Source organism: Aristolochia californica, unplaced genomic scaffold, assembly GCF_029961685.1.
Source record: "Aristolochia californica isolate CCGP_79_NKW_82.1479 unplaced genomic scaffold, dmAriCali1.0.hap1 SCAF_2, whole genome shotgun sequence".
In the NCBI taxonomy this organism is placed as follows: Eukaryota; Viridiplantae; Streptophyta; class Magnoliopsida; order Piperales; family Aristolochiaceae; genus Aristolochia; species Aristolochia californica.
Window position 1 is genome coordinate 5,386,189 of NW_027181881.1, and position 15,552 is coordinate 5,401,740.

The 15,552-nt window shown below is 39.5% G+C and overlaps 2 protein-coding genes across 6 annotated transcripts; one reads left to right on the forward strand and one right to left on the reverse strand.

The window, feature by feature from the left end:
- Positions 1–1,799: 1,799 nt before the first annotated feature.
- Positions 1,800–5,409, reverse strand: LOC137957171 (uncharacterized). Its single transcript, XM_068804905.1, has 4 exons — positions 4,482–5,409; positions 3,553–3,896; positions 3,071–3,508; positions 1,800–2,279 (listed from the first exon to the last, which is right to left on the reverse strand). Exons 1-4 carry the CDS (start codon positions 5,407–5,409, stop codon positions 1,800–1,802), a joined length of 2,190 nt encoding a protein of 729 aa, XP_068661006.1.
- Positions 5,410–8,732: 3,323 nt separating this feature from the next.
- On the forward strand, positions 8,733–14,440 carry LOC137956301 (uncharacterized). Of its 5 annotated transcripts, XM_068803742.1 has the most exons (7): positions 8,733–8,831; positions 8,959–9,134; positions 10,917–10,954; positions 11,134–11,222; positions 12,083–12,129; positions 12,909–13,258; positions 13,353–14,440. In XM_068803742.1, exons 6-7 carry the CDS (start codon positions 12,933–12,935, stop codon positions 14,005–14,007), a joined length of 981 nt encoding a protein of 326 aa, XP_068659843.1. In that variant the 5' UTR covers positions 8,733–8,831; positions 8,959–9,134; positions 10,917–10,954; positions 11,134–11,222; positions 12,083–12,129; positions 12,909–12,932; the 3' UTR covers positions 14,008–14,440. The 5 variants fall into 5 exon arrangements, with proteins under 5 accessions (XP_068659843.1, XP_068659841.1, XP_068659846.1 ...); XM_068803740.1 differs by lacking the exon at positions 10,917–10,954; XM_068803745.1 differs by lacking the exons at positions 10,917–10,954; positions 12,083–12,129.
- Positions 14,441–15,552: the final 1,112 nt, after the last annotated feature.

A 15,552-nucleotide genomic window follows, 5' to 3' on the forward strand; every position in this document is an offset into this window, starting at 1 on the left:
AATTCCTTTTTATGTAGCCAACTTTCCACAATTCCAGTAAGTTGTCTGCTGACCAGGCCTTGACTTGCTCTTGCCCCTGTTGTTTGATTTTAATCTACCTCTGTTTGAGTTCCTGTCATGTGATCTCCCCCGAGAATCAACATTCAATGATGAACTTAAACATGAGGTCTTGCCTGAATCTCTCTTGTGCACCTCCTTAGCCAAAATCAAATCACGAACATCATCATATTTCAATTTTGATTTATCGGTAGAATTACTAACAACCATTCTCATGGCTTCCCAATTATTTGGCAATGAAGCCAATAGTATCAGTGCACGTATCTCATCATCAAATTCAATTTCAATAGACGACAATTGATTTGTGATAGTATTAAAATCATTCAGATGTTGTGCAACAGGCATACCATCTGCCATCTTCAAATTGAATAATTTTTTCATCAAATAAACCTTATTATTCACTGAAAGCTTTTTGTACATACCTGACAAAGCCTCCATGAGATCCGCAGTCGTCTTCACTTTGCTGACGTTGTGTGCAACAAATTTTGACAAGGTTAGTCGAATAATCCTCAGAACTTGGTGATCCAACAGATTCCAATCAGCCACCTCCCATTTTTCTGGTTTCTTCCCCAATAGTGGAAGATGGAGTTTTTTTCCCATAGAAGTAGTCCTCTATCGGCATCCTCCAGTATCCAAAGTCCGTGCCATCGAACTTTTCTAATTTTTGATCCCTAATACCTCCACTTCATATCCGAACATTAGCTTTAATACCAGTTGTTATGAAAAAACGATGATGATTAAGAAAAATGTAAACAGGCACGACACAAAATTTTACGTAGTTCAGCCAATTGAGTACGTCCACGGAAGTTGTTGAGGATTTTATTTTAAACGGTGGAATCACGATACCACAGAGAGAGGCTCGAACCCTCTCTGTTCAGCAGTGTCGTCCTGGCGAGAGTGAGAAACCTCGCACTACAGCGTCGTCCTGGCGAGAGTGTGAAAAACTTCGCACTGCAGCGTCGTCCTAGAGAGAGTGCGAAAAACCTCGCATTGCAGTGTCGTCTTGGAGAGAGTGCCACGACCTCCCTCTGCTTCCTCTTACGGCAGCACACAACGACGACGCTTCCTATCTTCCAGCAACATTGACGCCTCTGAGCACTCCCTCTTCTGACCACGGCGTCGCCTGAAGGTCTCTCGAAAAACCCCTAAATCTTTTGTTCTGAAAACCCTGTTTATGTAAGTCTCTGTAAGTGCCGAAGAAGTTCCCCTGTCGAGAGACTCTGTTCGCACAACGTCTCTGTTTCGGCAATAGAGTCGAAGACCTCCTGTGTAGAGACTCTGTGTGCACATAGTCTTTGTTTTGGCAACAGAGTCGTATGATAGCTGCTTCACATCTTTTCTGAATGAATTCTATCGCACCACACTGGCGTTCGTTGTTTCTAGCCGAACTCTACCCGTTTCAGGGAAACACGAAATCTTAGAGAGGGTGGAAATGACCTCCATGCCCCTTGGGCCCACCTCCCTGACAGTGGACCAGACTCCACCACTCAAACATATATAACCTCCTGTTAGAACTCAAAATACCAAAGAGCCATTAAGCTCTGCTCGTTGGGGAGGCGCGGTCGAGAAGACGAAAGGAAAATGATTTTCTGATTTCTTCCACATTTCGAAATTACAAAAGGTCTTTATACATCAAGATGGAAAAAATACATAATAATGAAATACTTATAATACACTGTAATGAAATAATAAAATAAAAAATAAAATAAAGGTAAATGTTATTTATATTCTAATACTCCCCCTCAAGGTGGCTTGTAAATGTCCTTGACAGCCATCTTGAACAACAAAGAAAAAAGTTGAGTAGAAGGAAGAGGTTTAGTGAACATGTCAGCTAACTGGGATTGAAATCGAATGGGAAGTAACTTAAGGACTTCCGAAGTAACAAATTCACGAACAAAATGACAATCGATCTCAATATGTTTAGTACGCTCATGAAAGGTGGGATTATAAGCAATATGTATCGCAACTTGATTGTCGCAATAGAGTAACGCAGGAGATGCAACTTTGACTTGAAAATCTTGAAGAAGTTGCTGCAACCAAATAATTTCACTGGCAGTGGAAGAAAGAGCGCGGTATTCAGCCTCTGCGGAGGAGCGAGAGACGGTGGTCTGCTTTTTGGCCTTCCAAGAGACTAAAGAATTACCAATAAAGATGCAAAAACCCATAGTAGATCGGCGAAAATCAAGACATGATCCCCAATCAGCATAAGAAAAAGCTCGCAGCTGCAAGGAAGAAGTAGAAGAAAACAGCAAACCTTGACCAGGACTGTTCTTGAGATAACGAAATAGGTGATGCATGGCCTTGAGGTGAGGAAGGCGAGGTTGGGCCACAAATTGAGTGAGCTTGTGAACTGCAAAGGTAATATCGGGGCGAGATAAAGTGAGGTAAAGAAGTTTCCCAACAAGTCACCGATAGTGTGTTGTATTAGGAAGTAGGTCACCTTCAGTGGCAGTGAAACAAAGCTTGGGATTCACTGGAACACTAGTGGGTTTACAAGCCAAGTAACTTGTGTCGTCAAGTAATTGTAAGGTGTAATGGCGTTGAGAAAGCACAATACCTTGCGTGGACTGAGCATTCTCAAGACCAAGTGCTTGAGACAGCCAAAATCCTTTAGCTTAAACTGAGTATGCAGAAATTGTTTGAGCGCAGCAATAGCACTAGATGAAGGACCAGTAAGGGTAATATCATCCACATAAACCAACAAAGCAACAAAGGAGGAACCATGACCTTTGGTGAAGAGAGAGTAATCAGATTTCGATTGGAGAAAGCCAAAATTGATCAAAACATGAGAAAATTTGGAATACCATTGTCGCGAAGCCTGTTTGAGACCATAAAGTGACTTGTGAAGCTTGCAAACTAGTTTGCTGTGAGGGGAAGAGGATTCCCCTTGTCGAAGATAGCCAAGAGGGAGATCCATTTAGATTTCTTCAAAAAGATCACCGTTTAAAAAGACGTTGTTGACATCAAGCTAAGTTAGATGCCAATTATGAGAGGTAGCATGAGCAAGAAGAACCTTCACAGTAACTAATTTGGCCACGGGAGAAAAAGTGTCAACAAAATCTAAACCTTCTTGTTGTGTATAGCCTTTGGCTACCAAACGAGCCTTATATCGCTCAAGAGAACCATAAGATTTAAGTTTGATTTTATATACCCATTTGCAACCAATGGTATGCTTATTAGGTGGCAGAGAAGTGACGATCCAGGTGTTGTTGGCTTCCAGAGCTTTCAACTCGTCACGCATAACTAACCTCCATTCATGGCACTGCACTGCTTGGTGATAGTACTGAGGTTCAACCTGAGAAGATACACTGAGCGCAAACTGTCTATCCGAATCAGAAAGGGCATGGTACGAGAGGTAGTTAGAAATCGGATAAGACACAGAAGGAGATGGAGAAGAACCAACAAGTAAATTGAGTGATAATCCTGCAAGTAATGGGGTGGCTGAGTATTCCTAGTAGATTTTCAAAAAGTAGAACCAACAGATGTGGAAGGAACAAGCGCTGGAATATCAGTAGTTGGAAGATCATCAACTGTAACATCAGAAATAGCTGGGGAAGCAGGAATAGGGGAAGAATCAAGTTTTGGAAGGGAAGGAGCTTGTATGGATGAGTGGGGCAGAACCAAATCAGGAAAGGGATCAGTAATTTGAGCTAAACTAGTGATAGTATGAAAAGGGAAAATGTCCTCATGGAACACTACATCTCTTGAAATAAAAACTTGTTTGGACTCCACATCATAGAATTTATACCCTTTCACACCAGCTGGATAACCAAGAAACACACAAACCCAAGCACGAGGGTGGAACTTGGTTCGATGAGTAGCTAAGGTGGAAACAAAAGCTAAACAGCCAAAGACGTGAAAAGAAGGATCAGCAGGAACTGTGTTGTATAACAAATAAAAAAGTGTGTTGTGGTGAAAGAGAGGAGAAGGAGTTCTATTAATCAAGAAAGCCGCAGTCAGAATACATTATGTCCAAAAAGAGACTGAAATTCGGGATTGAAAAAACAATGATGGAACCACATTCAAGAGGTGTTGATGTTTTCGTTCAACAATTGAGTTTTGCTGAGGCCTTTCAACACAAGAAAACTGGTGCAAAACTCTTTGATCTTGAAAAAACTCGACAAAAGATAATTCAGGGGCATTATCAGATTGGAAAACCTTGATTTTGCAATTAAACTGAGTAAAAACCATATTAAAAAACTTCGGTATCACGGAAACAACATCAGATTTAGTTTTCAATAGATAAATCCAAGTAAATCTAGTACAATCATCAATAAGAGTTAAAAAATAGCGATGACCAGTATAGGAAACAGTTTGATATGGTCCCCAAATATCACAGTGCACAAGATCAAAAAGAAATTTTGATAAATGGTTATACGATTCAAAAGATAGCCTACGTTGTTTAGTAAGAGGACAAATATAACAAGGATCTGACTTGTATAATCCAGTTACATCACATTGCAACTGATCTTTCAAAGAGTCAAGTTTCTTAAAAGAAATGTGGCCTAGCCTATTATGCCAAACATGAGCAGAAACATTGTTAACAAAAGCAATGGAAGCAGAGTTCAAACATTGAGCACGAAGAACATAGAGGTCTTGGACTTTGTCACCCTTGCCAATCATCCTCTGGGTGGATAGATCCTGGATAACAAAACAATCAGGAAGGAAACGTACGGTAAGCCCAGATGCAGTAACTAAGGCACTAACAAAGATCAAGTTGAATTTGAATTGAGGGGCAAACAGTGCGTCTTTAAGCACAAGGTTAGAATGTAGTTTAACATCACCAACAAAATGGACTAAAATTTGAGAATGGTTAGGCAAAGTAACTGCAGTATGAGGAATAACATGCAAAGAAATGAAAGCAGGAGCTAGAGAACAAATATGTCGAGTAGCTCCTGAGTCTACAATCCAGAATTGTTGTGAAGAAATAAGGGGATTTAAAGACACAGAGAAACAAATACCTGTCAGGCAGTTGGTTGTGGAAGATTCCGGAGCAGTAGAGACCTTTGCAGAGCTACTCAAATGTGTGGAAAGCATGGACATGAGCTGCTGATATTGATTTGAGTTCAAATTCTGAACAAAGCTTCCAACAGAGGTAGAAGAACCTTGATTATCATCAGCAGTAGAGACTTGATGAGCAGCAACATGAGAATAGTTGTTGGTCTTGGCTTTAGGTGCAGACGGGTAGCCATGAAGCTTGTAGCAACGGTCCATGGTATGTCCATATCTCTTGCAATGATTACAATGAAACTTGTTGCTGTTCTGATTCCGAGAAGAATTGGAACTGGAATGAAATTTCTGAGACTTTTGAGAACCAAATTTAGCAACTCCTGTTTTAACCGCAAATGCCATGGCTCTGAGTGCTCGAATCAAAGACATGAGTAGTCTTCCTTTGCTGTTCCTCTTGAACAATCAGAGAAAAAACACGATTAATCAGAGGCATCGGATCCATGAGAAGTAACTGACCACGAATTTGGGAGAAAGAATCATCAAGGCCCATTAAGAAGGACATGATATACTCCATGTGATGATAATCAGTAAGGTTTTTAACGCCACCACAAGAACATGTCCCACAAGAGCAATTAGGACGGTAATTACTCAGTTCTTCCCAAATAGTTTTCAGCTTTGTGAAATAAGAGCTAATAGTATCCTTGTCTTGACGCAAGTTCATTAATTCGCGTTTAAGCTGAAAAATGTGAGGGCCGTTTCTCTGTTGAAAACGATCCCGAAGGTCGATCCAAATCTCTCGGGCAGAAACAACAAAAATAATACTCACAGAAATTTCTTTGGAAACCGAATTTAAGATCCAAGAGATGACCATATTATTATTCCGGGTCCAGGAGTTGAGCAAATTGGGATCAGTACTTTGAGGTTCAGGAATGGAACCGTCGACAAATCCCACTTTGTTTTTCACGGATAAGGCGATCAACATCGCACGACTCCAACTGATGTAATTTTCATCGGTAAGTAGCTGCAAAACAAGAATTTGCCCTGGGTTGTTGATGTGAAATTTAATTACATCGGCTTTTATACCTCGCAAGCGTACGAATCGTTCATGTAATCTAGCGGGAAGCGAGGGTCATATCCACAGGGAGGACTAAATTTTGTGTATTCTTCAGTCAACTAGTCTAACCAAATATGATGAATTAATATGAACTAAACACTAATTATATCCTAAATTATCAGGCAATAATCTGATTAACTACTTGCACAACATGAAACGTCAACTCTGGTTTTTATCGCGATACGTGCCTCTCTCGAGCGCCACGTAATCACGAATCCGAATTCTCAATCCTTGCGTCTAGCCCCTCTCGGGCGCCTAGAGTTAATGACAAAGATTGGAGTACAATAGAATGCAGAGAATTAATTTCCTATTATGATGATGCTAAAATTATCAACTCTGGATTTTACCATGATACGTGCCTCTCTCGAGCACCATGTAACCACGAATGCGATTTCTCAATCCTTGCGTCTATCCCCTCTCGGGCGCATAGAGTGAAAGACAGAAATCGGATTAAAATACCAAAATCCAACCTAGATTACAATCCTACCCTAATTATCTAATTTAATCAAATATCCGAAAAACAAATATTCGATAAACATTAATTCTCAAATCAAATTTAATAAACATTCAAAACCTAAGTTCAAACTATAGGAAATTAAATTCCAAAATGACGGATTACTCCCCTTCTCCGTCCTCTCGCTTGGGCAGCAGACTCGTTCTCACGGGTGCTGCAATTTTCCAAAATTGATGGCTTCGGGTAGCAAGAGCGAGTGGCCGGAGGTAGAGACGACGACGGCGAAGAGGGATAGAAACCCATGAATGGAGGTGGTGCGGCGGACGACAGAATGGAGCCGAAATCTTCTGATCGGCTCTCTCGAGTCTCCGTCGGAGTCGAAATAGCTTCGAAAATGGTCGAAAATGGGTAATCGACGCCGGAGGATGGTCGGAATGCGGAATCGGCGCCGGAGGAGTCCTCTCGAGTCACCTCTCGGCCTGGCGAGCAAAGAATGGCAGCGTCGAACTCGCCGCGATGGTGTCTCTCTCGAGCTCTCCTCGGGTCTGTTCTCGGTTGCCGGATGGTGGTGGACGACGGTGACGAACGCCGTTCGGAGGGAGCCCTCTTGGGTCTCCCCTCCGAACGGTCGGCGACCTCCCCTGTGTCTCCCTTCTTTCCGGTCAACGGCCCCCTCTGTTTTTCCCCTCGAGCTCCCTTTTCTTTCACGTTACCCTAAAAATCTCCCCCTTTCACTAATGGTATTTTGGTAAATATCTCCTTCTCCACCAAAATTCTCCTGAAATTCCATAATTTAATCCATTAAAATCATTTCAGTAAGAAATAAACCCTAAAAGTAATGAAATATAATTCAAGAGAGAACAATCTGAAATATAGACAGTGATTAATACCAAATTCAATAAATGCACGTTTCATTTGAAAACCGATAAATACCCACCTATAACACAATTATAAGGGCTATTCTATTATAATTAACCTAGTTCTCATGTCAGAATCTGGTATCTATCAGTTATCCGAATGGTGAATATAATAGGGGTTCGAAGGTTCTTCAATGGCGGAACGTGTTGAACTGGAACGAACACCAGAATTGGAAGAAGTCGCCATTGAGTGATGAGATACCACAATAAATCAACGAAAGCAGCAATAAACCAAACTTCATCAGTAAAAAAATTTCGGCCAGCCCTCGGCCAACAACGACCAAATCCAAAATTTCTAACATTTCAACCTCCAACAGCCAAACCAGAATTTTTAATCTCGGTCTCCAACAATCAATCCAAAATGTCTGCTAGTTCCTCGGCCATCAACATCCAAACCCAGACAAAAAACGAAATCCAGAATCCCTCGGCAACAATATCCAGACGGAATGAAAAAAAATGAGAGAGGAGGCGAAATCTAACCTCTTTGCCGACGGAACCAGAAACCCAACTCTCTCGCCTGATGAGCCTACTGTCGAGAAGGTTGCGTGTCTATCGTCTGTAGAGAAACCAGACTGTGTGGTCCCACCGTCGAATGTCGAGGCGCAGAAAGACTCGGGAAACACTCTCGCCGAATCAACTAAGGAGTCAAGGGCCAGGAAGAGCCTGTTGAAGATCAGCCGCTCGCCACTTCCTCACTTCGAATTGTCGTCAAAAACCTCAGACGACGCCGGAAATACAAGAAATAGACGCCCGATATCTTCAATCACGGAGACTCTCCCTAAAAGAGGTGAAAAAACGGAAACCCCTCTGTCGGAACCAGAGGAGGACGCGCCGGTAATCGTCGTCGGAAATAATCGCCGAAAATAGGTGAGAAAAATGAAAACAAATGTCCGTCGTCGGAAATAAAAGGCACACCTTACGCCGACGATGAAAAAATCAGAGAAAGAGGAGAATCATTCACTCTTATACCATATTAGATCTCAAAATACCAAAGAGCCGTTAAGCTCTGCTCGTCGGGGAGGCGCAGTCGAGAAGACGAAAGGAAAATGATTTTCTGATTTCTTCCACATTTCGAAATTACAAAAGGTCTTTATACATCAAGATGGAAAAAATACATAATAATGAAATACATATAATACAGTGTAATAAAATAATAAAATAATAAATAGAAAAAAAGGTAAATGTTATTTATATTCTAATACCTCCCTTTTCACTTTTTCCCCGTCAAGTGCCAAACTCCGAACCTCTGGCGATCCACTTCCCGTCCAGTTAATTCGTCGCGGTGCTGCCCTACCATCACTCCTCTTGTCGGCTTCATCCTTCCGGCAGGTTAAGCAAGGTATGAAGCCTCATGCTCTGTTTAATTTTCCTTTTAAGTCCAGCTTCCTATATCTGCTTTCCGTGTCGAATCCCATGTGCCTCATTTTTCTCTTGCTTGGATCCTTATACATTGATCCTTATTTCAGCAACTCGCTCTTCCTTTTGCTGCAACCTACAGAAAGGTTCGCATTTCGCCCATAGGAGACACTTTTTATTTAGTCTCCATCTTCTTGAGTTCCTTCTCTCCCAATTGGGCTGCTCATCTCGCTTCCCACGCATCAAAGATTGTTTTCCCCCCCGGTCCGTGACACCCATCAATTAGGTAAGTGGTTCTCCTGCTCTTGCTATTTTCTTTTATTTCCGTTGTTCCCTAAGTTACGCATCAATGCTTCTTCCTCTCTGTTTTTATAACATCCTGTCTCTAGCTAACTCCACATTGCATTGCATATGGAATCAATTTGCCATTCGCTTTTAAGTATCTCGCTGTTTAGTCATGAAGCTTTTTAAGGTTCCCATTTCAGGAGCTTGCTCTTTGTTTCAGTACACAATCGAGGAATTCTGAAGATAGCTGCTGTAGTAATTTGTTTGTTAGTGGCCATTTTCTTTTCTTCCTTCATGGGTGAATATGAGCAATCTAACAAATCTTTTATTTCCGATCCTGTTACGTAAATCACTTCACTCCCTGTTTCAAAATGCTATATTTTCCTTTATAAACCACCTAAATTTAAACTCAAACTAAAAAAAGAAAATAAATACCACAAATTGTTTGCCTCAGAAGCTCAGCATTCAGGTTTCCAGGTCCCTCCCAATGAAGTATTAGTTCTAGTAACAGGAGACTTAACGTCCAAACACTCAAAAATTTTCACCACTGTAGAGCAATGCAATAACACTCAATTCAAGTTCTTATCTTTTGCTTTACTGTCATATTTAATTCATAGTCTTCTCATTAAATCAATCTACTATGCATGAAAAACATTTTTGTTCCTAAAATTTTATATTTACCATGTGTTATTCACAACTTGTAATAAAGGTATGTTAACACTTACAGGTAATAATGGTATGTAAACAATTACAGGGTATGGACAAGCTAAAGGTTTAGCCAGCCAACCCAAAACAACATATCCTCAGTTTTATTTTTGGAATTTCAGAAGGGAGAAACAGGTCATTTCCAAACTTTCAAGATGATTCCCAACTTCACTATCTCGTTCAGCCCATTTAGTAAATTCCATAGTAGTCTGAAATTCATCAGCTCACTCTCTTTTAAAAATGAACAATGAACAACGATTCAACCCTAAAATACTTAGATCAGAATCATCAGACAAACTCAATTACAGTGCTTGAGAATCCCTTATCAGCAAATGGTTCACACTCGACAAAGAAGAGAATTCCTAACACTTGGATTGTCTTTGTTCTTTTTACATCTTGCTTATCAACAACTAGGTTTTATAAAGGCTTACTCAAGCTTCATTTGTCGTGTGTCATGGCATATTTCCTTACTTACAAAATTAGAGACCTTCTTGAGTAGCTTACCAGAACCTAAAGTGATTTCTTTGAGACCATCCTCTTCAAGTTCACTAAGACATGCATCAAGTCTGGAACCACTCCCTGGCATACTTTCCAATGATGCAGCTACATGTATAGCAAATTTTCTTTCAAAGTTGTTATAAAAAATAAAAAAATCTCTCTCAAGCTTCCACTACAAACAGATATGAGCATAATAACAGACATTTAAAGGAGGATAGAGATGGTCAAAAGATAAAGTTATTTTCTCAATAATGCCATAATGGCCTTCTAGACTGGTTTCAAACCTAGTGTAGTTTAATTTCATGCAAGCCTTTATAAGATAGCCGAGAGAGTACCAATCTAAATAGATTGGTCCTGCTAACCACAAACATCTATTGACCACCACTGACAGCAAGAAGAAGCAAGATTTCAGAAAAGTCATAAACACAGAGACTGGGGATGTTTTCAAGGGAAGAGTAGATAAGTGGGTCATATTTGAGGTCTTCTTTTTACTTGATTCTGCATCATCTGTGCACAATCTTATTAGATTATCAATAGTCTCCAGTGGCTTATGCCCTATCATTCTTATCATTCTTTCCAGATCATAAAGTAACCAAAAATTTCCGAAGAGCAAGGAAGGTACAAAAATAGCCAGTAGTCCCCACATAAAAGATAAGGAAAAAAAGAAAAAAGGGCAGTGATGATGATGGAGAGAAGAGAATTGGATCACAGCCCAAATAAATTTTTTTAAACAAAATTGTCATCTTTAACAGTCCCAAAAATTTAATCTTCTGTTTTTCTTTTGTTTCGATGTTCAGGATTGAGGCTACGAGAAAAGAAAGTCAACGTTGACTGTCAGGAAAGCTGAGGTTGAGGTTTTCATTCCTCAACAACTACTGCAGCAAAGGTGGGTGCATGTTTCATTTCTCATCCTCCGTTTTCCTTTTTCAATTTCTTTTTTAATCTTTGTTTGTTTTTGCTTTGTTTTCTTTACTTTAATGAGAAGAAAAGATATGTGTCAGACTTCTAGTGATTCACATGGTGATTGTTGACGTGTTTTTTGAATGGTCATTTGAGCTTTTAGTTTTCAGGTCAAAGGATAATCATGAGATTGAGAAAACTAAAAAGAAAGAAGATGAAGAATCTTTTAAACAATTTGATTGATTGGCTTCTTTATAACCTTCTTTTCTAATATGCAGTAGATATCAAAGAAGCCAGGGCAATTATTAGTTCTGTATGACTAAAAGTATTTTTTTGTTATGATTTTGCATGCACTTCGGATAAGGAGCAAATATGTATTGGTTAAGTTGTTTAATTGTTACTGCTTTTTAATTGTTTGAAGCATTTTTTTATGATTTTCAGGATATTGTTATGGGGATAAGGGGTAGTCTGTATTTGTGTTAGTGGGTTAGGAGTATCAACGGTAGTGCATTGCATAAAGTATTGATTTCCAGTTTTTATCTGCTATAGTTTTTCTGGGAATGCCTTTCTCCTGATTTTGTATGAAAGAAGCAATTTGTGTGATGGCATATTACAAGTATTTTTATTTTTTAAAATTTGGAGATACTTAAGTTCATTAAGGAACACTTTTCATTGTCATTCATGCTGTATCGATTAGACTAACTAAGCCACATGAGTTTTATATCTATTTTTTGTTGTCTGATGTATCATTTTCTTTAGTATCTAATTGTCTGCTGATTTTTTCGTAGCCATGCTTCTTGAATTGTAAAGAAGTTCTTTAATCTTGCATTTATTATTCTGCAATAGGGAATGTTAGTAGGAATGGGAAAATTTTCAAAGCTTGAACACGGAAGGTATTCTTCAAAACTTACGTATTGATCTTTTCATGTTTTTCTTTGGAGTATGCAATAGATACGTTTTATTTCATAATGATGTAAAACAAGACCAAAATCCAATTTTAGTTGTCTTTCTTCATTTGTAAGTTAGGAAAATCTTTTGGGTTATTTTAATACTAAGATGGCAAAAAAATTCTTTGAAATTTTACAGAAGGGATGGTTTAGAAGAGTTTTGAAGTGATTTATGACTTCTTGGGTATCTTTAACATTTTAAAAACATAGCATATATTACTACTAAATATTATTGAAAAAGATTTTTTTCAGTTTTCTATATAGTTTGCTTTCTGTTTATATTCCATATAGTTCGTTTTCTGTTTATAGTTATTTTTTTTTTTTGACAATAAGTTTATAGTTATTTTTATATTATGTTTAGTTTGTTTTCTGTTTATATAATGTTTATAGTTTTTATTAATTTTCATGTTTGTTGTATTGGAGAAAAGAGTACAAAGCTTCTATAAGAGGAACCAATCAGATTACGTAGGTGCTCTTTGGGTATCCTGCTTAGTCATACTTGTCTTAGTTTGTATTTTCTGGTTCATTTAATGAGTTAGATCAGATGCTTGTTGCTTAAAGTACTTTTCTATCTGAAGCTATATAGGAAACCAACAGTTAAGATCAGGTTTAGCTTTCTCACGAAGTATCAGTGGACCTATAGAAGTAAAAACATTAGATGTTAAAACGGCCCCATGATCTTTCTCTCATTTTCTGTTTTCTTTCATATGAGAGAATTGAAACAGGAAGCAAGTGGAATACAGTTAGTGATGGCTTCACACAAGGGTATTGGACTGTCTGTTCCTGTCTCACTCCTCATTGGAGCGTCTGTGGCTGCACTTTTCCTCTTCTTCCTGTACAATCCCTCCTCCTCCTGCAATTGCTCTCAAACACAATCTCAAACGCAAATTAGCACTGTTGAGAGGACCGAGAATCCAGATACAGTGTCTACAACTCCAGAAGACATTGCTTGGCTGAAATTGCAACTCCAAGTGAACAACCTGCAGGATCCACCCACCACCCCGGAGGCTTGGCATGAGCTGCGCAAGGGCATTAACCCCCGAACTCGTGAACAACAACTGGAGGACTTCCGCCAGTTAGTTGCCCTTGTCATTGTTCTTTTTCTTATGCGTGTGAGTGTGTGTTGGTGTACGTGTGTTTTACGTGTTCTAAAGATTATTTGCTTCCAGGTACAAAGGCATTTCCCATTATGAGGATGAGGTAGAGGCTCGCAACCACACAGCCCTTCCCTGCCCTGGTGAACTCCTTGTGGAAGAGCACCACAGCAACTATGGTGAGCCTTGGGCAGGTGGACGTGATGTCTTTGAATTCCTTGCTCTATCTTCCCATCTTTCTCAGAGCTCCCAGGTCCTTGAGATAGGTTGTGGAACACTACGTGTGGCACTGCATTTTATCCGCTACCTGGAACCTGGACATTTCCATTGCCTAGAGCGTGATCAACTCTCTCTTATGGCGGCCCTCCGGTATGAGCTTCCCTCTCAGGGTTTGCTCTACAAGAGACCAAGAATAGTGAAAGGAGATGACATGGATTTCAGTAAATTCGGTGACACTGTGTTTGATTTGATATATGCCAGTGCTGTTTTTCTTCACATGCCAGATAAGCTTGTCTGGGTGGGACTGGAGAGGTTGGCAAAAAGATTGAAGACTATTGATGGACGGATATTTGTATCACACAATATTAAGTTCTGTTCAAGGTTGGGTGGGGAAGAATGCACAAGAAGGCTTTCCAGTATGGGCCTTGAGTATCTCAGGAAGCATACACATGATAGTTTGTTATTTAACCACTATGAGATATGGTACGAGTTTAGAAGAAACAAAGCTTAGGGAGTGATTTTTGCATGGAAAAGAGGATTCCTTGTTTTCTCTCATTCAAAACCGTGTATGTGACTTTCGTGTCGCATGGCTTCTGGCTATTTGGTTTCTCCTGCAGGCACCCATTAGAGAGCATGATGTCATTGGTAGAGAGAGACCAGAAAGAGTGTTTTTTTTTTTTTTCCCAAAAAGAGAGGGGGGACTATTGACCTAGCTTGCCATTTCTGTTGACATGTTTAGAGATTTGGGAATATGGTATTAGAGGGTAAGGAGTCTTGTAATGCCATTAGTAGTTGTTTCTTTGGCTTCCATCTGTCTTCACAGGTATGCTGCAGTGTAACTTTGATAAGGGCTGCCGGGACGAATATTTGTAGTGTGATTCTTTTCTGTTTGTGTTGAATTTGAATGGCATTTGTCAGAAAAATGGTTAATTTTTGCTTTTGTAGTTCTATTTGGAGTTTGCAGATGCAAGGAGCTGTGTATAAATTGTTGGAAAATGTTACTAATCCAGTTTGTCCTACAAATATGAGCTTATAGAGCAGGGGTTGGTTCATTGGAAAATTGATACTTAATGTAGTTCATACAAGGGTAAAACTTGTATAAAACCACTTCCTTTACCTCTTGTATAGAAGATACACTTGGTCAGATTTTGTTTGGATTGATTGAAAGACTTTTGAGGAAAAATGAAAAGTTGATTTTTCAATATTTATGTAATACTTAAATGAATAAATAATATTGATCTAATTATTTGAAGTTGACTGGGAACAAGAGCGATTTTAATTTTAATTAAATATTTAAAAAATGGAGAAAATTCAAAGAAAGTGAAGTCTGACAGTGGGAGAAGGGGTGATTGTTTCACTCTCATATCTCTTTTCTTTGACACAATGCTTTGAAATCAAATTGACCAAGTCCAAAGTTCAGATGACCTTTGTACTACATAGATTGGCATCAAGACAAAAACAAAAGGAATAATTTTTCCCAAAAATAGTGGCATTTGTCTTGCTACTTGATCTTTGCCTCCTTTCCATGCAGTTCCCACTTTGTTATGGTCTTGGGTTAAGTACCTATGCTTTTCGCTCCTAATAGGCCGGTTTTTTGGGTAGTATTGGCTAGGTGTTAAACATTTGGTATCAGAGTAGGCGCTACGTCCCGACTTCGAGTCCTCGTGGCCGCGTGCGCAGGTGGACCGGAAGCCCTTGGCAAGACCTTTGACCCGGTCACGTTGCTGTGTTAATGCCGCCGTGGTCGTCGGCTCGGGTAGGTGGGGTGTGATGTTATGGTCCTGGGTTAAGTACTTATGCCTTCCGCCCCTAATAGGCCGGTCTTTTGGGTAGTATTGGTTAGGTGCTTAACACACTTCTTCTTCCACTTTCCACACATATATAGGGAAGTTGCAGTGAAATGAAACTTTATCTCACTACAATTATAAAACCCTAAATTAATTGTCAATCCCTAAAAAGGGAAGAATGAATGTTGGGAGACCTTCAATCTCAACATCTCCATTAGCTTGGCTTTTATGATAAAAGAACACTTAAGTACTAATTATGTGCTTCGAGA